The sequence below is a fragment of the Anomaloglossus baeobatrachus genome, chromosome 4 (assembly GCF_048569485.1).
Source record: "Anomaloglossus baeobatrachus isolate aAnoBae1 chromosome 4, aAnoBae1.hap1, whole genome shotgun sequence".
NCBI classification, from domain to species: Eukaryota; Metazoa; Chordata; class Amphibia; order Anura; family Aromobatidae; genus Anomaloglossus; species Anomaloglossus baeobatrachus.
Window position 1 is genome coordinate 78407082 of NC_134356.1, and position 26185 is coordinate 78433266.

The 26185-nt window shown below is 48.5% G+C and overlaps 1 protein-coding gene across 1 annotated transcript; it reads right to left on the bottom strand.

Annotated features, from left to right (window-relative positions):
* Positions 1-775: 775 nt before the first annotated feature.
* Positions 776-25860, bottom strand: SRA1 (steroid receptor RNA activator 1). The gene is made up of 5 exons (XM_075342254.1): positions 25762-25860; positions 23988-24110; positions 21889-22100; positions 9370-9478; positions 776-3035 (listed from the first exon to the last, which is right to left on the bottom strand). The coding sequence occupies exons 1-5, from the start codon at positions 25784-25786 to the stop codon at positions 2836-2838; spliced, it is 669 nt and encodes a 222-aa protein (XP_075198369.1). The 5' UTR covers positions 25787-25860; the 3' UTR covers positions 776-2835.
* Positions 25861-26185: the final 325 nt, after the last annotated feature.

The window sequence follows — 26185 nt, forward strand, 5'->3', positions numbered from 1 at the left end:
ACTGTCTTGTAAAAACTGGGAGCAGGTTTGGGAGTTGATTTTGAGTGCATTTTCACCCTGAAAAGATAAAACAAGTTAAATTTTAAAGGGTAATGGGTTTCTGGTTGCTTCATGTTTGATTCTTCTCAAATCTTTGGCAGTTAATGTGCGCAGGTTTTTTTTCTAAACATGTTTCTTGTGACCTTGTTGACTATGGGCAACAAAATATTTGATAGCTTAGCAATTCAAGAGTACTCCATAAGTCTGTAACAACAATTTTTGACTTTCAGTGTCAGTTAAATCCCTTTTTGACCCATTTTGTCTCAAAAAAACAAACAAGCTGCTTAAAAATTCTGCACACCTTGACAGACATAATTCCAGTAAGGTCAACCTTGGATCTCCTGAGGCTCACATCACAGTTATACCTTATGGGCACTGCAGTCAATCAGTGGTCGCTAATGGGCTGCCTCATTCACACTTCTTTCAGATGATCCTCAGACAATGGAAGGAAGTGTGAAAACTGCAACCCATTATTGGCCATTGATTGTTATGAGATGGAAAGCTTGGAAGACCCAGCACCAACATTGCTGAAACATCACTGGTGCGCCCAGCGAGTAGGTGTTATTTTTCATTTGAGAACATTGTATTTAAGAAGAGGTCAACTCTTGGAGGACAACTCCTGTAAGTTACACCACTCAAGTATTTTTTTTTTGTTCTTGGTGCCCACTTATATTCTACTGTTGTATGTGTCACATATCAAAAGGTTTCAAATAAAATACGCAAGTACAAACAAAAAAAATTGTAACCAAGTTTATTGAAAAGTATCCAGAGACTCCAAGAAAACAGTCTGATATGCCAAAATGGAATATAAAATTAATTCCAAAAATGCATCACAATATCTAGGACTATGAAATAGTTTTCAGGATGATCGCCTTCAAGACCAATTTTGTGAAAAACACTGTAGAGTTGGTGCAAATTGATGAACGCGACCTGGTCCATTGGTCATGTCAGTAATCTGTGGCCTATGGACAAAGGGTTCTGAGACTCACCTCCTACATGATGTCATCCCTGGTTCATTTGTTGTTGTGTGATGCACATGTGACGTCAAGCCGGGCAAGCTAATGAAAAGAGTCATGGATGCAGATGGTAAGAGGTGGCTCTCATGACTCCAATCCAGCGACCAAAGAATACTGAAGTGGCCCATGGGCCGGGTCCTTCAAATCGATTCGCACCAACTATGGTCCCTTGGTTTCCACACTAAAATCTTTTATGTATTGTTTTGTGAAAAATTACTCAAGTGATGCACTCTTACACAATATTTCAGATTATTTTCTTCATTGTCATTAAGAGCTCAGAAAGTAAATGTATTGTCCGGGAGTCCACAGCAACAAAGAGGCAATATATTAAGGTGCTCAACAAGGCAGTCACTTTGGATTAAATGTTCCTGTAAAAAAAATGTAGTACATTTCCACTTTTGGCACCTTTTAATGTGAATACTGCAAAAAAATTTGATCCCCAAAAGTAAAATATACAAACCTTCCACCACCCCCAAGATGAGCCGCTGAGAACCAAGTGTCGTCAGCAAGTACTAGAATTTATACTCTTAAAGCCCCGTTACACGCAACGGCGTATCTGACGATATATCGCCGGGGTCACGGATTCCGTGACGCACATCCGGCATCGTTAGCGATGTCGTTGCGTGTGACAGCTACGATCGACCGTTAACTTGTTGACACATCGTTCATTTTCAAAAAAAAAAAAAAATCTTTAGATTGTTGAGGACGCAGGTTGTTCGTCGTTGCTGAGGCAGCACACATCACTATGTGTGACACCTCAGGAACGATAAACTACAGCTTACCTGCGGCGATGTGGAAGGAGGTGGGCGGGATGTTATGACCGCTCATCGCCGCCCCTCCGCTTCTATTGGGCGGCCGCTTCGTGATGCCGCACGAACCGCCCCCTTAGAAAGGAGACTGTTCGCCGGCCACAGCGACGTCGCTAGGCAGGTAAGTCCATGTGACGGAGACTAACGATATTGTGCGCCACAGGCAGCAATTTGCCCGTGACACACAAACGACGGGGGCGGGTACACTCGCCAGCAATATTGCTGCATGTGACAGTTCCTTTATGTTCAAAGTCAAAGCTACTTTTAGGCCCTGTGCGCATGCTGCGGTTTTTGTCGCGGATTTGCTGCATAAAATGTTCATAACCTTTCTGCAGTCATTCCCCAGCAAAACCTATGGTAAAAAAAAAGAATTTCTGCAGCAAAAAGAATGAGCATGTCACTTCTCTTCCGCAGGTACCCGCGGTTTTTGATATAGATAATGGTAAAAAAACGCAGGGAACAACCTGCGGAAAATTTGCGGCAACAACGCTGCAAATCCGCATGCGGTTTTTGGGTGCGGTTTGCTGCAGTAAAAAAACACAGGTGCGGTAATCTTTCAGAGGGTGCGGAATTTTCTTAAGAAAATTTCATTTTCTCGTGCGCACAGGGCCTTACAGGAATTGTACAGGATTAGAAAACGTGGCTGCTTTATTTCACAGTACCAGTCTGCGGGATGCGCCAGAAATTACAGCTCAGCTCCATTGAAGAATGGGGACAAGATGCACCTCCATGCACAACCTGTTGTACTGTTTTTGGGAAAGACAACCATGGATTCTAACCTCAGACAACCCTTTTAAAAGACGTTATTCTAATAGGCTCCAGTTTGTTCAGGACTTGGATACAAGTTAGTGTTCTTTACTCCACAGGGAAAAAAAATAACTACAAAAATCCTAAAAAACATTAGACTGGTGAAGATCAGTTGACCAATCTGACTGCATAGCAAAGTTCAACAGCACCAAGGTAAAGTCCTCCTAACCGTCCTGGTGGTCAGCATCTGTGGTGGCTTCTGTGAGAGTCTCATCTTTAGTAGGTGGAGGTTCCTGAGGTAGGTTTCTAGCTTCAGCAATTAATCGCTTTACTCCCACCATCCATTGGCTAACTTCATTGACATGGTCAACCATGAGCGATCGATGAATTTCATCAGCGGAATCCCAATTCTGGATTTTCAGCTCTGAAATGGGATGAAAATATGAATTGATCCACATCTATCAATACACAGAATGCTGGAATAGGTGGCGGAGTCATTTCTACTCATTTCTACTCCAAAGACTTATAACGAGGTGGGAAATCACGTAAGTTTTCCTAGCTGCGTCTCCTTGTGCTTTCAGTGCATGAGCAGATACTTCGAGTTTGTGAAGCCTGCAGCTAAATGTCAACCGTGGCCATTAAACAACCACAGACTGGCGATATACAAACCGTATGGCGGCCTTTTATTGATCTGTATTAGACAGTGCAAACAAATTCTATGTGCTTAGAACGACTGTTCGTATGATTGTTCTGTGTACATTAAATATCATCCATTATTGCATCTGCTTACACAGGATGATGTGTGTCATGCTGAGAACATTAATTTTAACCCCCTAAGCCCCCTGGCATTTTGCGTTTTTTTTCCTCTCTTTCTTCCGAGAGCCGTAAACTTTTTTATTTTTCCGTCAATCTTGCCATATGAGGGCTTGTTTTTTGCGGGACGAGTTGTAGTTTTAAATGAAACCATAGGTTTTACCATATAGTGTACTGGAAAATTGCAAAACAATTTCAAGTGTGGAAAAGTGCAAAAAAAAGTGTGATCGCACAATAGTTTTTGGGATATTTTAGTCACCATGTTCACTGTATGGTAAAACTGATGTATCTATGTGATGCCTCAGGTCAGTGTAAGTTTGTTTACACCAAACATGAATAGGTTTACTTGTATCTAAGGGGTTAAAAAAATTCACAAGTTTGCACAAAAAAAAGTGGCATACATTTTGCGCCATTTTCTAAAACCCGTAGCGTTCTCATTTATCTGAATCTGGGGCTCAATGACTGCTTATTTTTTGCTTCTCGAGCTGTCGTTTCTAATGGTACCATTTTTGCGCAGATGCTACGTTTTGATCGCCTGTTATTGCATTTTGCACAAAATCTGCGGCGACAAAAAAAAAATAAAAAAAATTTAATTTTGGCGTTTGGAATTTTTTTACCGCTGTTTAATCAATCAGATTAATTGATTTTATATTTTGATAGATTGGGCATTTCTGAACGTGGTGATACCAAATGTGTATATTTTTTATTTTTTTAACCCTTTAATTTTCAATGGGGCGAAAGGGGGGAGGTGTTATTTGAACACACATATACACATATATACCCACACATACATATTTGCAACAGATTTGGGAGTCCATTTTCCCATCTTACCCTTGTGAAAGCAACAAAAAAAAAAGAGAATTTTGTTTACTTACCGTAAATTCTTTTTCTTATAGTTCCGACATGGGAGACCCAGACCATGGGTGTATAGCTTCTGCCTCCGGAGGACACACAAAGTACTACACTAAAAAGTGTAGCTCCTCCCTCCTAGCATATACACCCCCTGGATAACCAAATATAGCCAGTTTAGTGCAAAAGCTGAAGGAGGACATCCACCCACAAGTAGAGATAGAGCAAAACCCGGAACAACCGGAACCTCTGTCTACAACAACAGCCGGTGAAAACACACGGAACAAGAAAACTGCCAACAGGCAACAGGGAGGGTGCTGGGTCTCCCATGTCGGAACTATAAGAAAAAGAATTTATGGTAAGTAAACAAAATTCTCTTTTTCTTCATCGTTCCTTATGGGAGACCCAGACCATGGGACGTCTCAAAGCAGTCCATGGGTGGGAATAAACAGAAAACTGAGAAGTAGGCGAACCTAACTTCACAAATGGGCGACAGCCGCCTGAAGGATGCGTCTGCCCAAGCTCGCATCTGCCGAAGCATGAGCATGCACTTGGTAGTGCTTCGAAAAGATATGCAGACTGGACCAAGTGGCAGCCTGACAGACCTGCTGAGCCGTAGCCTGGTGCCTGAAAGCCCAAGAGGCACCGACAGCTCTGGTCGAGTGTGCCTTGATCCCCGGCGGGGGAGGCACTTGAGTACACTGGTAGGCATCGGAAATGACCGACCTAATCCAACGAGCTAGGGTCGGCTTAGAAGCCGAGAGGCCCTTACGCCGACCAGTGGTCAGCACAAAAAGAGAGGTGCACCGCCTAAGAGCAGCGGTGCGAGACACATAGATCCGGAGCGCCCGCACCAGATCCAGAGTATGCAACGCTTTTTCAAAGCGATGAACAGGAGCCGGACAAAAGGAAGGCAGGGAAATGTCCTGGTTAAGGTGGAAAGGAGATACCACCTTAGGAAGAAAGTCCGGAGTCGGACGGAGAACCACCTTGTCTTGATGAAAAACCAAAAAAGGTGACTCCGAAGAGAGCGCAGCCAAATCAGAGACTCTCCTGAGGGAAGTTATGGCCACTAGAAAGACCACTTTCTGTGAAAGACGAGACAAAGAAACCTCCCTAAGTGGCTCAAAAGGGGGTTTCTGCAAGGCTGTGAGGACCAGATTAAGGTCCCAGGGATCCAGAGGCCGCCGATAAGGCGGAATGATGTGAGATGCGCCCTGCATGAAGGAGCGCACCTGAGCCAGTCGGGCGATACGCCGCTGGAACAACACTGACAGAGCCGAGACCTGTCCCTTGAGGGAATTGAGGGATAGTCCTAGCTGCAGACCAGACTGCAGGAAGGACAGAAGGGTCGGCAGGGAAAAAGGCCAAGGGGCATGGCCGGAAGAACGACACCAGGACAGGAAAATTCTCCAAGTCCTGTGGTAAATTTTGGCCGAGGAAGACTTCCGAGCCTGAGTCATAGTGGAGATGACTTTTGGAGGAATGCTGGAAGCCGTCAGGATCCAGGACTCAAGAGCCACGCCGTCAATCTGAGAGCTGCAGAATTCTGGCGGAAAAACGGACCTTGTGAGAGAAGGTCTGGACGGTTCGGAAGATGCCACGGCACCTCTACGGACAGACGGAGCAGGTCTGGGTACCAAGCTCGCCTGGGCCAGTCTGGAGCAATGAGTATGACCCGACGGCCCTCCATTCTGATCTTGCGCAGGACTCTGGGCAAGAGAGCTAGAGGGGGAAACACGTAAGACAGACGGAACTGGGACCAATCCTGAACCAGCGCGTCCGCTGCAAAGGCCTGAGGATCGTGGGAGCGAGCCACGTAAACCGGGATCTTGTTGTTGTGCCGGGATGCCATTCGATCCACTTCCGGAGTGCCCCACTTGCGGCAGATCGACCGGAACACTGCCGGATGCAGAGCCCACTCGCCGTTGTCCACGGCTTGACGGCTGAGATAATCTGCCTCCCAGTTTTCTACGCCTGGGATGTGGACTGCGGATATGGTGGACTTGGAGTCCTCCGTCCACTGAAGGATGCGTTGAACCTCCAACATTGCCAGGCGGCTGCGAGTCCCGCCCTGGTGATTGATGTAGGCAACTGCTGTCGCGTTGTCTGACTGGACTCGAATGTGCTTGCCCGCCAACAGGTGGTGAAAGGCTACGAGAGCTAAGAACACAGCTCTGATTTCCAGCACATTGATCGAGAGGGCTGATTCGGACGGAGTCCAAGTGCCCTGAGCTCGGTGGTGGAGATATACTGCTCCCCAGCCGGATAGACTGGCATCCGTGGTGAGGATCACCCAGGACGGGGCCAGGAAGGAGCGTCCCTGAGACAGAGAGAGAGAGGGGCCGAAGCCACCACTGAAGGGAGCCCCGGGTCTGTGGCGACAGAGCCACTAACCTGTGCAAGGAGTAAATCCGCTTGTCCCAACAGCGGAGAATGTCCAGCTGCAGAGGACGCAGATGGAACTGGGCAAAGGGAACTGCTTCCATTGACGCCACCATCTGACCCAGCACCTGCATTAAGTGCCTGATGGAATGACGGCGGGGCCTCAACAGAGAGCGCACCGCCAGATGGAGGGACTGCTGTTTGACGAAGGGCAGCTTGACAAGTGCCGGCAGAGTCTCGAATTGCATCCCTAGGTACGTGAGCTTTTGGGTCGGGGGTCACAGTGGACTTGGGCAGATTGACAAGCCACCCGAATAGAGCGAGCCGAAGCAGCAGGGGCGCCCTGAGAAGGGGGCTGATGCATGGTCAGCAGAGTCCGGGACAGCTGTCCCATGGAGTCGACGAAGGACTGGGAGATGGACTTAGAAAACAATTCTACCCAAGCCGGGGGTTCAGCCACCGGGGCCGGAGCAGCCGGAGGGACCACTGGGGAGACTCCAGGCTGAGGCACCACCATGTTAGAGCAGGCATCACGATGTGGATATGTGCTCGGTTCAGGCAGTACGAGCTTACATGCAGTGCATATTGAGTACAGCCTTGCAGCCTTGCTCCTAGTGTGAGACATGCTGCTGAGGTGGGGGCTCTACAGTAAAGAACACACTCCTTCAGAATGACCCCCAGAGAGTGTATAAGAAAGTCCACAACCAGAGGTTGTGGCTTACCAGACCGTTTTGTGTGCCCTCCGGATCCCACAGCTCGGACCCCCAGACAGGTTGCAGAGATGCAGCAGCCAGCGCCGATCAGTGTGAGAACGCTGATAAAATGGCGCCGGAGTGAGGAGGGGGGGGCGGGGCCTAGTCCAAGAGCGGGAACCGGAGGGCCAAGGAGATATACAGGGGAGGGGAACATCTCCTCAGAGAGGAGTGTCCTCCCCTGTGCTGAACGGCCGGTGGGCGGCGCCACACTGTCCCTCTGCATGACTGACATGCAGGGGCAGTGAAAACGAAAGTAGGCCGCAGCCGAAGCCGGGGCCTAAATTTTACAATGCGGCCGGCGCGCAGGCACCCTCGGCGCGGTTCTCTGGTGAAAACCGGAGAACCGGCCGGAAATGTCACAAATGCTACATAACACACTCTCCCCAACATTAAAGTGCAAGGGACCCCCCTGACAATAACGTCTCAATACTTAGCTTGTGAGACGCAGGGCCAGGTCCCTGAGGGATGAGTGCTCCGTCCGGCAGGGTCCTGAAAGGGCTGCGGATGGAGACCGGTCTCCTGCAAAGCAGTGAGAACCGTGCTGGCTCCCACTTCAAACCAGAGCCCGAGGGATGGTGAAGGAGCGCGGCATGTAAGGCTCCAGCCTTGCAATCAACCTTAACAGCACCGCCGACACAGTGGGGTGAGAAGGGACATGCCGGGGGTCCAGTGGACCCGCTTTTCTTCCGATTCTTTAAAATCAAAAATCAGATGAGATGCATGTGTGGATGTGTGACCTCCTGAACACAAAGCATTGAACTGGCTATATTTGGTTATACAGGGGGTGTATATGCTAGGAGGGAGGAGCTACACTTTTTAGTGTAGTACTTTGTGTGTCTTCCGGAGGCAGAAGCTATACACCCATGGTCTGGGTCTCCCATAAGGAACGATGAAGAAAATTTTGTTTTATGAGACGCACCGGATTATAATATATGAAAAAAAATATGGGGTCCGTTTTCTGGTGGTGTCTTACCAGGGCGAGGGGGCAGCAGCGGAGCGGGAGTCACAGAAGGCAGAGGCGGTACTGGAGTATGGGGATGTTGGCAATGGTACAGAGGGAGGCCCAGATACTCACTGCGGTCTCTGCTCGGTGCGGGGCTGGTGACGCCGCTCTGCTGTGTGCGGGGGGCGGTGAGTCACTGGCCATTCTGAAGATATCGGCGGTCTACGGTGAGGGCTTCAAATAATGCCGGTCGGAGTCGGCGCGTGCGTAGATGAGAGCTTGAGCTGAGAGCTCTGTCTGCGCAGGCGCTGACTCTAGGTGCCATTATTTGAATCCCTGACCGCCGACATCTTCAGAATGACTGCCTGCGGCACAGAGCAGCCGCGCGCCGAGCAGAACAGAGCAGCCGGGCGCCGAGCATAACAGAGCAGCCGGGCGCCGAGCATAACAGAGCAGCCGGGCGCCGAGCATAACAGAGCAGCCGGGCGCCGAGCATAACAGAGCAGCCGGGCGCCGAGCATAACAGAGCAGCCGGGCGCCCAGCAGAACAGAGCAGCCGGGCGCCCAGCAGAACAGAGCAGCCGGGCGCCCAGCAGAACAGAGCAGCCGGGCGCCCAGCAGAACAGAGCAGCCGGGCGCCCAGCAGAACAGAGCAGCCGGGCGCCCAGCAGAACAGAGCAGCCACGCGCCCAGCAGAACAGAGCAGCCGCGCGCCCAGCAGAACAGAGCAGCCGCGCGCCCAGCAGAACAGAGCAGCCGCGCGCCCAGCAGAGCCAAGCAGAGTGGTGCTGCCCGATGCACACAACAGCGTGGTACTGACCAGCGCCGGCAGCACCCGGTAAGCTACATTTCGGATTTTAAGCCTCACCCCTCATTTTCCTCTCAAATTTTTGGGAGGAAAAGTGCGTCTTATAATACGAAAAATACGGTATATAATGAATGCTGCTTATATGAATCCATGTGAGCAAAATAATTCAGGGAATATAAAAGAATAAGAGAGAGATTGTACTTACCCGTCACCAACAAGCCCATCCTCTTACGTACCGATATGGACAGCTTTCCACTATTCCACATTTCTTCTAACACAGCCAACCTCCGTCTAATGTCGGTAAGCACCTGAGGCTAATCCAAAATCATTAAGGGTCAGAAGAAAAAAACGGTAACAATAGCAAATGAAAAAAAAAAAAACAAACAAAAAACAAATAAAACATTGTTGGTAGGAAAGGACCATCAGATTTCATTTTAAAAACGCCAATTTTCCTAAGTTGAAGGCTGCACTTCACGACATTGACGGAGAGCAGATAATTATACAAATGATAATAGGAGCAATTACCTCTACATTGGTCAGGATACAAATATATATCCCTGCAGGTAGCAAAAATGGATGAAATCAATTACACCCCACATGGCTTACCCCTCTGATTAGGAAGGCTACGCGAAAGGGCATTTACCATAAATCTGAGGGGTCGGCTCTAGAATTTAAGAATTGGAAAGAGCTGATAAGACCCTGGGAAAAGAAATCAAAAGGGCTAAAGTAGAAAATGAACAACAGGTAACCAAAGAAAGCGAGACAAATCTCAAGAAATTCATATATATGCTAAAAAAAAAAAACCAGGGTCCACACAGGAGACTACCCTACATAATGGTAAAAATAACAGTTTGTCAATGAGGATCAAGAGGAAGCAGAATTACTAAATAGAATCTTTAGCTCTTCGTATACTAACGGAGAGAGATCGGTGAATGTAGTCGATCCCAGTGCCCTTAAAGGGAATTTGTCACCACGTTTTTGGCACCTAATCCGAGAGCAGCATAACATAAGGGCTGAGATCCTGATTCCAGTGAGGTGTCACTTACTGGCCAGATTAGTGTAGCTTTGATAATCTCCTGCTGATGAAACAGTGATGTTATCATTAGATGACTACTTGGCGTGCTGCAGGTAGTCCAGCATATTCATGAGCTCTGTATAACTGCTAGATCTGCAGCAGAGAAAACATACATTTTATCAAAATGACAGCAAACAGCTCAGTCAGTGACACAGCGCTGGAATCAGGGTCTGTGTCTCTACATTATGCTGCTCTCAGATAGGGGAGCAAAAACTTGGTGACAGATCCCCTTTAAAGGGAACCCGATAGCTGATAAATGCTACCTAATGCAAAGGTCCTATTAGTTCAGGTGCTGGATGTGTGATTTCACCCATATATATTGAACTCTGAAACGCTGCAGCATTTCAGAGAAACAATTTCAAAGCTGCACAGTAAAGAGCTGCGCAGGAGACTGGCAGGACAGGCGGGGTCCCAGGCAGCTTCTCCCCTCCCGCTGCCAGTGACTGACAGTTCTCTGCCTGAGTAGGAGAACTGGAGAGACAAAAACGGTGCAAATCAGATCTTACCCGGGTGGAGATCAAGTAGGAGATGAGATAAGAGGTTGCTCACCTGGGGTGGTTGTGACAGTAACACCTCTGTAAAAGGCATGTAGAGAGATCCTCAGCTGCTACAGTCCCCGTCGCTGAATATTCAAAGGAAGTAGCATGTGATGAGGGTTAAACCCCACACTGCTGTATGATGTATCAGATTGGAAACGTCTTCAGAAAATATTGTTATTTATCTCTAAGCGTTTCGGAGCAATAGCTCCTTCTTCAGGATTACATCTCTTCAACACCTGTGATTTCCAGCTCCCCTCGCTATTCCCCAGCCTTGCCACTCTGCCAATCCCTTCACTGGCTTCCCATCGCCCAAAGACTCCAGTTCAAAACATTAAGAATGACCTACAAAGCCATCCACAACCTGTCTCCTCCTTACATCTGTGACCTAGTTCCTGGTACCTACCTGCACGCAACCTCAGATCCTCTTCTCTACTCCTGTCTTATCACCTCTTCCCACAATCGCATACAAGATTTCTCCCGTGCCTCCCCCATACTCTCAGCATATCAGACTCTTCCCTACCGTGGAAAGCTTCAAGAGGAACCTGAAGACCCACCTCTTACGACAAGCCTACAACCTACAATAACCCTCAGTACAGTACACCACTGCGCAACCAGCTCTGTCCTCACCTATTGTACCATCAGCCATTGCCTGTAGACTGTGAGCCCTCGCGGGCAGGGTCCTCTTTCCTCCTGTACCAGTCTGTGCCTTGTACTGTTACTGATTGTTGTACTTGTTTTTATGTATATCCTTTCTCACTTGTAAAGCGCTATGGAATTAATGGCGCAATAATAATAATAATAATAATAATAATTTATCCTGAAGAAGGAGCTATTGCTCCGAAATGCGTAGAAATAAATCACCATATTTAAAAAAAAAAAAAAGTTTCCAGTCTTATACATCATACAGCAGCGTGATGGTTAACCCCTTCAGTTGAGTGGGCATATTGGGAGAGACCTGTCACGCCATCAGAATAACACTGTTCACTGATATAGGAAAATGTGTGTAACACACTTACTATGATCTCTCTGTCTGTGATGCAAAAGTGAGGAAAAAAAAAATCATTCCACTTTTCTGCATGAAAATCAGAGCAATTTTTTTTATTTTTTATCAGCTTGTCTACAGACACCCTTAGGCCCTGTGCACATGCTGTGGTTTTTGACGCATTTTTTTTCTTGAAAACTGCATCAAAATCTGAATGTCTGTCCTGAAGCTAGCAAAAGTCTATGGGATTTTCTATGGGCCACCTGGGGAAACTGACGCTCCATTGTCTAGCCGCCGGTCTCATTAGGATATCATAAACGGACTTTAGAAATACTTTTTTTTAAAGATCTGTTTGTCTGTAAGGTTATATATATATATATATATATATATATATATATATATATATATATATATATATATATATATATATATATATATATATATATATATATATATATATATATATATACATACATACATACATATACATATACATACATACACACATAAAAAAGAAAAAAAAAGGGCGATTAGTCAGGGAATTTAGATAGGTAGAAGCAACTGCTGATGGTTCTGGATGCAGGGAGGACCTGTCAGGTTCCCTTTAAACATCAATTCCAAAAATAGAAAAAAAAATAATTAGTACTTGAGTGCCATCTTAACCCCTTCAGCCCCCGGGCACTTTCCGTTTTTGCTCCTTTTCTTCCGAGAGCCGTAACTTTTTTATTTTTCCGTCACTCTTGCCATATGAGGGCTTGTTTTTTGCGGGACGAGTTGTACTTTTAAATGAAACCATACGTTTTACCATATAGTGTACTGGAAAACAGCAAAAAAAATTCCAAGTGTGGAAAAACTGCAAAAAAAGTGTGATGGCACAATAGATTTTGGGATGTTTTATTCAGTGTTCACTATATGGTGAAACTGGTGTGTCATTGTGATGTCTGAGGTCGGTGCGAGTTTGTAGACACCAAACATGTATAGGTTTACTTGTATCTAAAGGGGGTTAACAAAATTCACAAGCTTGCCCAATAAAAGTGGCGTACGTTTTGCGCCATTTTCCGAAACCCGTAGCGTTCTTATTTTTTGGGATCTATGGCTCAGTGACTGCTTATTTTTTGCGTCTCAAGTTGACGTTTTTAATGGTACCATTTTTGCGCGGATGCTACGTTTTGATCGCCTGTTATTGCATTTTGTGTAAAACTTGCGGCGACCAAAAAACTTAATTTTGGCGTTTAGAATATTTTTGCAAATACGCCGTTTACCAATCAGATTAATTGATTTTATATTTTGATAGATGGGCATTTCTGAACGCAGCGATACCAAATATGTGTTTATTTATTTTTTTTTAACCCTTTAATTTTCAATGGGGTGAAAAGGGGGGTGATTTGAACTTCAACCCCTTAACGACCCATGACGTACTGGGTACGTCATGGATCGTATGCCGGTAAGTTCCGCCCCCTGCCGCCGGCAGGCGGCAGCGATCCGCGCACATAACAGCTGTTATCAACAGCTAACATGTGTGCCTGCTAGCCGCGGGTGGAATCGCTTCCACCCGCGGCCATTAACCCCTTACATTTCGCTGCCAAAATCTGGCAGCGATATGTATATGGGCGCCGCCATGACAATCACTTACCCCGCCCCCGCCGGAAGTCACGTGACATGATCACGTGACTTTCGGCGGTTGCCATGGTAGCACAGGGTCATGTGATGACACCTGTAGCTAACATGAGTCACTTCCTCTCAATGCCGGAATATAGCCGGCATTGAAAGTGAAGCAGCAAATCTGCAGTTCTCAGCTCTGTAGCTGAGATCTGCATATAGTGCAAAGCGATCGGATTGCTGATCGCTATAGCCCCCTAGGGGGACTAGTAAAATAAAAAAAAAAAAAAAAAAGTAAAAAGAAAAGTTTTAAAAAATTAAAAAAATAAAAAAACCTAAAAGTTTAAATCACCCCCCTTTCACCCCATTGAAAATTAAAGGGTTAAAAAAATAAAAAATACACACATATTTGGTATTGCCGCGTTCAGAAATGCCCGATCTATCAAAATATAAAATCAAGGAATCTGATCAGTAAACGGCGTAGCGGCAAAAAAATTCCAAATGCCAAAATTACGTTTTTTGGTCGCCGCAAATTTTGCGCAAAATGCAATAACAGGCGATCAAAACGTAGAATCTTCGCAAAAATGGTACCGTTAAAAACGTCAGCTCGAGTCGCAAAAAATAAGCCATCACTGAGCCTCAGATCCTGAAAAATGAGAACGCTACGTGTTTTGGAAAATGGCGCAAAACGTGCGCCACGTTTTTTGGACAAGCTTGTGAATTTTTTTTAACCCCTTTGATACAAGTAAACCTATACATGTTTGGTGTCTACAAACTCGCACCGACCTGAGGCATCACATAGATACCTCAGTTTTACCATATAGTGAAAACAGTGAAAAAAATATCCCAAAAACTATTGTACGATCACACTTATTTTGCAATTTTTCCGCACTTGGAATTTTTTTGCCGTTTTCCAGTACACTATATGGTAAAAACTTATGGATTCATTTAAAAGTACAACTCGTCCCGCAAAAAACAAGCCCTCATATGGCAAGATTAACAGAAAAATAAAAAAGTTACGCTTCTCGGAAGAAGGGGAGCAAAAAACAAAAACACAAAAACGGAAAGTGCCCGGGGGCTGAAGGGGTTAAGGTTTTTTTTTAATTTTTTAAAAAACTTTTTTTTAATTTGACTAGCCCCCCTAGGGGGCTATAGCGATCAGCAATCCGATCACTCTGATCTATCTGCTGATCACAGCTATACAGCTGTAAACAGCAGATACGCGGTCACTTCCTGCTTCAGTGGCCTCCGGGCCGAGTGAAAACGAAAGTGACTCGTCATAGCTGCAGGTGTCATCACATGACCCTGTGCTACCATGGCAACCACCGAAAGTCACGTGATCACTCATGTGACTTCCGGTGGGGGCGGCGGTAAGTGAAAATCATGACCGCGCGTATATACATCTCACTGCCAGACTTTGGCAGCGAGATGTAAGGGGTTAATGTTACGGGTGGAATGCGATTCCACTCGTAACATGCAGGCACACATGTCAGCTGTTGAAAACAGCTGATATGTGCGCGGATCGCGGCGACCTGCCCGCGGCAGGGGGCGGTGACTAACTTCACAGGCTCCATGACGAAAAGATCCGTCAAAGGTTGTGAAGGGGTTAAAGGGAACCCGTGACAACTTTTTTTGGCCTATAAGCTGCGGCCACCACCACCGGGCTCTTATATACAGCATTCTAATATGCTGTACATAAGAACCCAAGCTGTGCTGTATAACAGAAAGAAGAGAATTTTGTTTACTTACCGTAAATTCCTTTTCTTCTAGCTCCTATTGGGAGACCCAGACAATTGGGTGTATAGCTTCTGCCTCCGGAGGCCACACAAAGTATCACACTTTAAAAAGTGTAACCCCTCCCCTCTGCCTATACACCCTCCCGTGCATCACGGGCTCCTCAGTTTTGGTGCAAAAGCAGGAAGGAGAAAACGTATAAATTGGTCTAGGGTAAATTCAATCCGAAGGATGTTCGGAGAACTGAAACCATGAACCAAAAGAACAATTCAACATGAACAACATGTGTACACAAAAGAACAACCAGCCCGAAGGGCACAGGGGCGGGTGCTGGGTCTCCCAATAGGAGCTAGAAGAAAAGGAATTTACGGTAAGTAAACAAAATTCCCTTCTTCTTTGTCGCTCCATTGGGAGACCCAGACAATTGGGACGTCCAAAAGCAGTCCCTGGGTGGGTAAAATACCTCGATAAAAAGAGCCGAAACGGCCCCCTCTTACAGGTGGGCAACCGCCGCCTGAAGGACTCGCCTACCTAGACTGGCGTCTGCCGAAGCATAGGTATGCACTTGATAGTGTTTCGTGAAAGTGTGCAGACTAGACCACGTAGCCGCCTGACACACCTGCTGAGCCGTAGCCCGGTGCCGCAATGCCCAGGACGCACCCACGGCTCTGGTAGAATGGGCTTTCAGCCCTGAAGGAAGCGGAAGCCCAGAAGAACGGTAGGCTTCGAGAATCGGTTCCTTGATCCACCGAGCCAAGGTTGACTTGGAAGCCTGCGAACCCCTACGCTGGCCAGCGACAAGGACAAAGAGCGCATCTGAACGACGCAGGGGCGCCGTGCGAGACACGTAGAGTCGGAGTGCTCTCACCAGATCTAAGGAGTGCAAATCCTTTTCACATTGGTGAATTGGATTAGGGCAAAATGAAGGTAAGGAGATATCCTGATTGAGATGAAAAAAAGATACCACCTTAGGGAGAAATTCCGGGACAGGACGCAGAACCACCTTATCCTGGTGAAACACCAGGAATGGGGCTTTGCATGACAGCGCTGCAAGCTCAGACACTCTCCAGAGTGATGTAACTGCCACTAGAAATACCACCTTCTGCGAAAGACGTGATAAAGAGACATCCCGCAGCGGCTCGAAAGGTGGTTTCTGAAGAGCCGTTAGCACCCTGTTAAGGTCCCAGGGTTCCAGCGGACGCTTGTAAGGTGGGACTATGTGGCAAACTCCCTGCAGGAACGTGCGGACCTGCGGAAGCCTAGCTAGGCGCTTTGGAAAAAATACAGAGAGCGCCGATACTTGTCCCTTGAGAGAGCCGAGTGACAAACCCTTGTCCATTCCGGATTGAAGGAATGAAAGAAAAGTGGGTAAGGCAAACGGCCATGGAGTAAAACCATTATCAGAGCACCAGGATAAGAAGATTTGCCAAGACCTGTAATAGATCTTGGCGGACGTTGGTTTCCTGGCCTGTCTCATGGTGGCAATGACATCCTGAGATAACCCTGAAGACGCTAGGAGTCAGGACTCAATGGCCACACAGTCAGGTTGAGGGCCACAGAATTCAGATGGAAAAACGGCCCTTGTGACAGCAAGTCTGGGCGGTCTGGAAGCGCCCACGGTTGACCCACCGTGAGATGCCACAGATCCGGGTACCACGACCGCCTCGGCCAGTCTGGAGCGACGAGAATGGCGCGACGGCAGTCGGACCTGATCTTGCGTAACACTCTGGGCAGCATCGCCAGAGGAGGAAACACATAAGGCAGTCGAAACTGCGACCAATCCTGAACTAACGCGTCCGCCGCCAGAGCTCTGTGATCTTGAGACCGAGCCATGAATGCCGGGACTTTGTTGTTGTGCCGTGACGCCATGAGATCGACGTCCGGCATTCCCCAGCGGCGACAGATCTCTCGAAACACGTCTGGGTGAAGAGACCATTCCCCCGCGTCCATGCCCTGACGACTGAGAAAATCTGCTTCCCAGTTTTCTACGCCCGGGATGTGAACTGCGGAGATGGTGGAGGCTGTGGCTTCCACCCACTGCAGAATCCGCCGGACTTCCTGGAAGGCATGACGACTGCGCATGCCGCCCTGGTGGTTGATGTACGCGACGGCAGTGGCGTTGTCCGACTGGATACGGATCTGTCTGCCCTCCAGCCACCGATGGAAAGCCAATAGGGCTAGATACACTGCCCTTATCTCTAGAACATTGATTTGAAGGGAAGACTCTACCGGAGTCCAGGTTCCCTGAGCCCTGTGGTGGAGAAAAACTGCTCCCCATCCTGACAGGCTCGCGTCCGTGGTGACCACAGCCCAGGTTGGGGGTAGGAAGGATTTTCCCTGCGATAGAGAATTGGGAAGGAGCCACCACTGAAGAGACGTCTTGGTTGCAAGGGAAAGAGAGACGTTCCTGTCGAGGGAAGTCGACCTCCTGTCCCATTTGCGGAGAATGTCCCATTGAAGTGGACGCAGATGAAACTGCGCAAAGGGAACTGCCTCCATTGCTGCCACCATCTTCCCTAGGAAGTGCATGAGGCGCCTCAAGGGGTGTGACTGGGCCCGAAGGAGAGAGTGCACCCCTGTCTGCAGCGAACGCTGTTTGTCCAGCGGAAGCTTCACTATTGCTGAGAGAGTATGAAACTCCATCCCGAGGTAAGTCAGTGATTGGGTCGGTGTCAATTTTGACTTTGGGAAATTGATGATCCACCCGAACCTCTGGAGAGTCTCCAGAGCAATGGTCAGGCTGTGTTGACATGCCACCCGGGAGGGTGCCTTGACTAGGAGATCGTCTAAGTAAGGGATCACCGAGTGGCCCTGAGAGTGTAGGACCGCCACCACGGATGCCATGACCTTGGTGAAGACCCGTGGGGCTGTCGCCAGGACGAAAGGCAGTGCCACGAACTGAAGGTGTTCGTCCCCGATGGCGAAACGCAGGAATCGTTGATGCTCTGGTGCAATCGGCACATGGAGATAAGCATCCCTGATGTCGATTGATGCTAGGCAATCTCCTTGGGACATCGAGGAGATGACAGAGCGGAGAGATTCCATCCGGAACCGTCTGGTTCTCACGTGTCTGTTGAGCAGTTTGAGGTCCAGAACGGGACGGAATGATCCGTCCTTTTTTGGCACCACGAACAAGTTGGAGTAAAAACCGCGACCACGTTCTTGAAGGGGAACGGGGATCACAACTCCTTCTGCCTTCAGAGTGTTCACCGCCTGAAAAAGTGCATCGGCTCGCTCGGGGGGCGGAGATGTTCTGAAGAAACGAGTCGGAGGACGAGAGCTGAGCTCTATCCTGTAACCGTGAGACAGAATGTCTCTCACCCATCGGTCTTGGACATGTGGCCACCAGGCGTCGCAAAAGCGGGAGAGCCTGCCACCGACCGAGGATGCGGTTTGGGGAGGCCGAAAGTCATGAGGAGGCCGCCTTGGAGGCGGTTCCTCCGGCGGTCTTTGGAGGACGTGACTTAGACCGCCATGCAGAAGAGTTCCTCTGGCCCTTCTCTGACCTGTTGGACGTGGAAGATTGGGACCTGGCTGAGGGCCGAAAGGACCGAAACCTCGATTGAATTTTTCGTTGCTGAGGTTTGTTTGGTTTGGACTGGGGTAAGGACGAGTCCTTTCCCTTGGATTGTTTAATAATTTCATCCAATTGCTCGCCAAACAAACGGTCGCCAGAAAATGGCAAACCGGTTAAGAACTTCTTGGAAGCAGAGTCTGCCTTCCATTCGCGTAGCCACATGGCCCTGCGGACTGCCACCGAGTTGGCGGACGCTACCACTGTACGGCTCGCAGAGTCCAGGACGGCGTTCATGGCGTAGGACGAAAAGGCCGATGCCTGAGAAGTCAAAGACACAACTTGCGGAGCAGAGGTACGTGTGACCGCATTAATCTCAGACAGACAAGCTGAGATAGCTTGGAGTGCCCACACTGCTGCAAAGGCCGGAGCAAAAGACGCGCCTATGGCTTCATAGATGGATTTCATCAGGAGATCTATTTGCCTGTCAGTGGCATCCTTGAGCCACTGATACTACGGATCTAGCCGCCAGTCTGGAGACTGGAGGATCCACCTTGGGACACTGAGCCCAACCCTTAACTACGTCAGGGGTAACGTGTGTCATTAAGGTGCTTAGTAAAGCGCTTGTCCGGAAATGCTCTGTGCTTCTGGACAGCATCTCTGAAGTTAGAGTGATCGAAAAACGCACTCCGTGTACGTTTGGGAAACCTAAACTGGTGTTTCTCCTGCTGCGAAGCCGACTCCTCTATAGGTGGAGTTGGGGGAGAAAGATCTAGCACCTGGTTGATGGACGCTATAAGGTCATTTACTATGGCGTCCCCTTCAGGTGTATCCAGATTGAGAGCAACGTCAGGATCAGAGCCCTGAGCTGCGACCTCCGCTTCATCCTCCAGAGAGTCCTCATGCTGAGACCCCGAACAGCGTGATGAAGTCGGGGAAGGTTCCCAGCGAGCCCGCTTAGCCGGTCTGGGACTGCGGTCCGTGTCGGAGTCCTCCCCGTGGGACCTAGGTGTCACCCCAGGAGCACTCTGCTGCGCCGACCGAGAGGGGCCTGGGGGCGATGAACTCACAGTGCCCGGGGCCTGTGTTACCGATCTGGACTGCAAGGCTTCTAGTATCTTAGCAGACCATCTGTCCATAGACTGAGCCATGGATTGTGAAAGCGACTCAGAGAGTTTCTCAGCCAAAACTGCAAATTCTGTCCCTGCCACCTGGACAGTGGAAGCCGGCGGTTCTACCTGAGGCGAGGGCCCCCCCAGTGCCCGAGGCTCCGGCTGAGTGAGTGCCACAGGGGCCGAGCATTGCACACAGTGAGGGTAGGTGGAACCTGCAGGTAACAGAGCCGCACAAGAGGTACAGGTTGCAAAATAAGCCTGTGCCTTGGCACCCTTGCTCTTTGCGGACGACATGCTGTTGTCTCCTCTGAGAGTGATCAGTGAGGGTATATAGCCAAAAGCAAAACCATGCGGCCGAACAGAGAAATATATACAAAGATATATATATATATATATACACTTCGGCACCCTAGGGGGGCCAGCACCGGTTAACCGGTGTGGCTTACCGACCGCCCAAAGCGGTTGTGTGTCCACCAGATTCCCTGCCTGGGCCTCCCAGAGCTGCAGAGCTCGTTCTGAAATCCTCCACCGGCAGAAGTGATTGTAAAAATGTCTGCCAGAGCTCTCAGGGGAGGAGGGAGCCGTGGGCGGTGACTAATAAAGTGCGGGAATCTGGTGCCCCACAGTGCTCAGTGAGGGGGGAGGAGGACACCTAAGTATGCTCCAGCCCTCAGTGCCGACGTCCAGTCGACCGTCCCGCCCTTACCCCTGACTGGCAGGCCCGGGGGCGGGAGTTATGGTACTAGGCCGCAGAAGCCGGGGACTAAATTTAATAACGCGGCCGGCAAACAGGCGCGGTCGGCGCGGTAGTCCTGGTCGTCACAAAAAAACAGCAGCCGCTGCAGCGTCTGTAACACAGGTGCTCCAGGCACCGTCCCCAAGGGGACACAGAGTACCTTTTAGATGCAGGGCCTGTCCCTGATGATACCCAGTCTCCTGTCTGGCAGATTCCCCCAGGGGCTGCGGAGGGAGCCCGGTCCCAGTGAATGGTGACCGGTTAGGATCCCACTTCTCCCAGAGCCTCTAAGGGATGGGGAAGGAAAAACGGCATGTGGCTCCAGCCTTTGTACCCGCAATGGGTACCTCAACCTTAACAGCACCGCCGACTTAGTGGGGTGAGAAGGGAGCATGCCGGGGGCCCTGTTGGGGGCCCTCTTTTCTTCCATCCGATACAATCAGCAGCTGCTGCTGACTAAAATGGGAGCTTGAGTGAATGTGTGCCTCCTTCAACACAAAGCATAAAACTGAGGAGCCCGTGATGCACTGGAGGGTGTACAGGCAGAGGGGAGGGGTTACACTTTTTAAAGTGTAATACTTTGTGTGGCCTCCGGAGGCAGAAGCTATACACCCAATTGTCTGGGTCTCCCAATGGAGCGACAAAGAAGTGATTTTTATGTTATACAGTACAGCCTGGGCTCTTATATACAGCATGTTAGAATGCTGTATATAAGAGCTCAGTAATGGTGGCCGCAGCTTATAGGCCGAAAAAGTGGTGACAGGTTCCCTTTAAGAGACAGACAAAAATTGGCCAATCTTGCCAACCACAATAACCTGACAGTCAAATATGTAGGCCTCCTGAACAGTCGTTCGTCCGACAGCTATATAATGTGAATAGGGCTTTTATGCTGTCACAAACTTACTGAAAGCTCCACATATAAACAAATAAATGTGGGTATTATACCCCTCCCAATACATTTTGGGTCCAATGCATCAAGACCAGGTTTGTTCACACCTGCTTAGATAAGGAGATATGCTGGAGTCAGACGATTCTTATTTGTGAACAAGGGGTGTACGCCTCTATGAATCAGGAGTGTCTAACACGTGACGTACACCTCTGTGTGCGCGTCACCATAGATCCTATTCCAGTCCCTGCTGGAGTAAGATTTGTGGTGTAGAAAATGCCGACGCTCGTCATGAATATGCCATAACAGCATCCAACCTCAGCTCCAACCACTGTTAGATTTGTTGTGAAAATGGTGAGAGTACACCAAACATGGTGACATTTTAAATTGCGCCAAAACTTTGTGATTTTTCAAAGCTTTTGATGCCAGAACTGGTGAAAAAGCTTTGATGAATCGGGCACTTTGAGTTTTATGATCAACTAACAACGCATAAATAAAACTTTCAAATTTGGAATGAAAATTCAACTTTTACAGCTTTAGTCACCTTAACGGAATCTTTGCAGTCTTCCAGGGTTTGATTCAATGGGGTCAAAATGTCCTTAATATCAACAGCACCCCCGTCTTCTGCTGGAGTGGAGCACTGCTTGGAGTTTTCCGTTCTATTCACTTGTCCTAGAGGCGGAGGCCCAATATTACTGGAAGAAGGTGGAGGCATCGCTGGCGGGGTGGAAGATGAAAGTGAAGGAGCCGGAGGAGCTGAAAGGAAGAAATAGAGAATTAGGAAAATATTATTCCATACAAACTAATGGCATAAAATTCTGATCCATTCACCAAAATATATATGTTATTATTTAAAGAATTAAATGTTCTTAGGCAACCTGCCTCCCTACTGGGAAATTGTAGTACCACAATTATATCCAATGAGCTAATTAAATAATGTAAATGTAATTGAAAAAAATTGAAGACCACTTCTATCATGTGATGTACTGAAAAGCAAGGAAAAAAATTCCAAGTGTGGCATATTTGTGTTTTTTATTTACAGTGATCATTATACCATAAATATGACCTGGCAATATGATTCTGGCGATACTAAATGTGCATAGTTTTGGGTTTCTATTATTTAGGTGGTGAAACAAAATTTGAGTTTTGTCACAATTATCCAAGTCCCATAACATTTTCAATTTTCAGTCTGCGTGAGGTTTTATTTGTTGCATTCTGAACGGACATCTTTATTGATACCATTTTAAGATATATGTGATGTTTTGATTGCTTTTTTGTTTAGTGTTGCACTGGCCAAAAACCAAAAGAAGCGATCACTGGGCTCAGTTGTTGCTCCATTGGTGAGGTCACTTTGATAGCGGACATCACCATAGAAACCGATCACTGGGCTCAGTTGTTGCTCCATTGGTGATGTCACTTTGATAGCGGACATCACCATAGAAACCGATCACTGGGCTCAGTTGGTGCTCCATTGGTGGTCACTTTGATAGCAGACTTCACCATAGAAACCGATCACTGGGCTCAGTTGTTGCTCCATTGGTGATGTCACTTTGATAGCGGACATCACTGTAGGAACCGATCACTGGGCTCAGTTGGTGCTCCAGCAGTTATATCACTTTGATATCGGATATCACTGTAGGAACCGATCACTGGGCTCAGTTGTTGCTCCATTGGTGATGTCACTTTGATAGCGGGCATAAATGTAAGAACCAATCACTGGGCTCAGTTGTTGCTCCATTAGTGATGTCACTTTGATAGCGGGCATCACTGTAGGAACTGATCACTGGGCTCAGTTGTTGACTACTGTGGTGATGTCACTTTGATAGCGGACATCACCATAAGAACCGATCACTGGGCTCAGTTGTTGACTCCAGTGGTGGTGTTACTTTGATAGCGGACATCACTGTAGGAACCGATCACTGGGCTCAGTTGTTGAATACTGTGGTGATGTCACTTTGATAGCGGACATCACTGTAGGAACCGATCACTGGGCTCAGCTGTTGACTACTGTGGTGATATGCCCTCTAGTCGTGTAGTCAAAAAAATGAGATGTGAGCAAATGTGGGAAGCCGGTGCTCAACCCAGGCAGGTATTTTACAGCATTTTGGATACAATATACTGGAAAATCTCATTAAATCCGTTTCGGGCACAAGTTAAAAAAAATAAAGAATAAAACAAAAAAACACATTACTGCAGTTTTTTTTAGTCACTTTCCCTGTCCCACCCTTCAAGTGCTTTCTTTATGTTTCTGGGAATTCCCTCTCAAAGAAAATAAAAGTCTGCACAGGACCAGGTTCACCTCGTACTCAGTTACCAGTATTCTATCTCGTTTCACTTTCCCTTTCCGTAAAGATTAACAATACACCAGAACAAACCCTGGGTATAGGCAATGCGGCATCTATGGAAATAGGATAAAAGCAAAACAACCTCTCTAAAGATGGGACAGAATTGTCTGTCACTTGTCATTCTGCTGTTCTTCTACACTGTCACCCATGGCCGGCTGTGTCACTGACCCGGGCTGCTTCTCCCGATGTCCCAATAACCCAGCAGCCTTAGTCACACACAATGAGTCATGATTCAGCTCCAGGATCAAGATCCGAGTCAGTAATCCAGTCAGTACGTGGCAGCGCCCCGGTGTCCTACCTGCTGGAGAGCCCTGTAATGGAGCCGGCACCCTCTTGTTCAGGGGGGTACGTTTACCCCCTCCGGCGGTCTGTAATCCATAAGAGAACTGGGGAGGGTCGTTCCAGCCTCTCTCTAGGTTGCCTGTTAGAAAGAAATGAAAAAATCAAAATCATCAATTTATTGGCAAATTTACAAAGTGGAACACAGCAATCTGCTGTGTACAGCTCACAACGAAAACAACACGGCACAACAGATTCTGTGAGCCTCCAGAATACAATGCTGCGCCCCCTGAGGAGACTAGGGGCTGCTGAGCCAAATGGAAATCTATGTGTGGGCTTAGGATACGTGAGGCTGGGGAATGGAGGGGAGCATTCGTGCTGACTGGAAATTGAGAGAGTAGGACTGCTACTGACACCCAAAGGAAAAATGTGTATGTCTGAAGGTGTGATATGTACACTGTGGATACTGGGGGGGGCTGCCACACCAACTGGAGAAGTCTGCATCCACTAGGGAAGCGTGGGGGGGGGGGGGAGCTGCAGCACCCACTAGGGAAGCGTGGGGGGGGCACTGTGTGACTGTTGCAGTGTGACACACAGGATACTGCACCAGGCTGTTAAGAGAGGCTGGTCTTGTATGGTGGCCACGCAATACTGATCTGGCCAGTGGACCAGGTCTTACTAATCGATTGACACCAGCCCTAGGGCTGAATCATAATATTATTATTAATAATTATTATAATTAAGTAAAAGCACTACGTGGGCACCAAAGCCCGGGTGAAAGCACTACGTGGGCACCAGAGCCCGGGTGAAAGCACTACGTGGGCACCAGAGCCCGGGTGAAAGCACTACGTGGGCACCAGAGCCTGGGGGAAAGCACTACGTGGGCACCAGAGCAAGGGTGAAAGCACCACGTGGGCACCAGAGCCCGGGTGAAAGCACCACGTGGGCACCAGAGCCCAGGTGAAAGCACCACGTGGGCACCAGAGCCCAGGTGAAAGCATTACGTGGGCACCAGAGCCCGGGTGAAAGCACCACGTGGGCACCAGAGCCCGGGTGAAAGCACCACGTGGGAACCAGAGCCCGGGTGAAAGCACTACGTGGGCACCAGAGCCCGGGTGAAAGCACTACGTGGGCACCAGAGCCCGGGTGAAAGCACTACGTGGGCACCAGAGCCTGGGTGAAAGCAACACGTGGGCACCAGAGCCTGGCTGAAAGCAACACGTGGGCACCAGAGCCCGGGTGAAAGCACTATGTAGGCACCAGAGCCCGGGTGAAAGCACTACATAGGCACCAGAGCCCGGGTGAAAGCACTACGTGGGCACCAGAGCCCGGGTGAAAGCACTACGTGGGCACCAGAGCCCGGGTGAAAGCACTACGTGGGCACCAGAGCCCGGGTGAAAGCACTACGTGGGCACCAGAGCCCGGGTAGGTCAGCGGCCCTGATAACCCCGTCTTTAGCCCCCTTGCACCTTGAGGGTCGGGCTCCCATGACAGTCCCTGACTCTATTACATATAGTGGGGGTCCACGTCTCATACGCTCGCTGTATGCGCCCACCATTACATTGTCTGCAGCCGCACTGGTATAAGTCAGGGGGTCCCATGTATTATATCCACAAATTGAGAACCTGCCCATAATTATGAGGGTGCTGGTGTATGGAGGGATCACACACAACTGTATGGGGAAAGTTGTGCATACATTGCCCCCAGTGATATAAGTGCCATGTGCTAGTCTCATGCACTGCTGCCATCTCCCGGCCCACCAGCGTCACCTGTCACCTGTGCCCAGTCCTTACCCGGCTTCACATAGTGCTCAGCCATCTCTGCTCCTCTCCGCTGCCAGCCAGGAAATCCCACGCTGTCACTGCTGCTTCGTGGCCGGTTTTTTTTTTCCCTTTTTTTTTTCCCCACAAAACTTTATTGTTCACCCATGCAACAGACACAGCTCATTCTCCATGGTGACACTTGCTGCTGTATAGGGCTGCGGTGCAGACAACATGGCAGATGGCAGCACTGATAATGCTAGGACATAGTGTGTGTTACCATGGAAACCGTCACAGGCAGATACCGCACTCCCCTGATTATACAGGCTGTAGATGGCTGTGGTCACACACAGCTTTTGATTTTTTAGTATAAGTGAATCCATTTTTTTTAAACCACATCAAAACACCTTGAAAACTCTTCCTGTTAATATCAATGGGAAATCCACTTTGCTCTTCA

Excerpts from the sequence above, each read along its gene's own strand:
- SRA1 (XM_075342254.1), bottom strand. The coding sequence starts at position 25,786 with ATGGCTGAGCACTATGTGAAGCCGG. Across the intron at positions 24,111-25,761 it reads TGAGCACTATGTGAAGCCGG|GCAACCTAGAGAGAGGCTGG; the intron begins GTAAGGACTGGG and ends TCTTTCTAACAG. Across the intron at positions 9,479-21,888 it reads ACTGCAAAGATTCCGTTAAG|CCTCAGGTGCTTACCGACAT; the intron begins GTGACTAAAGCT and ends ATTTTGGATTAG.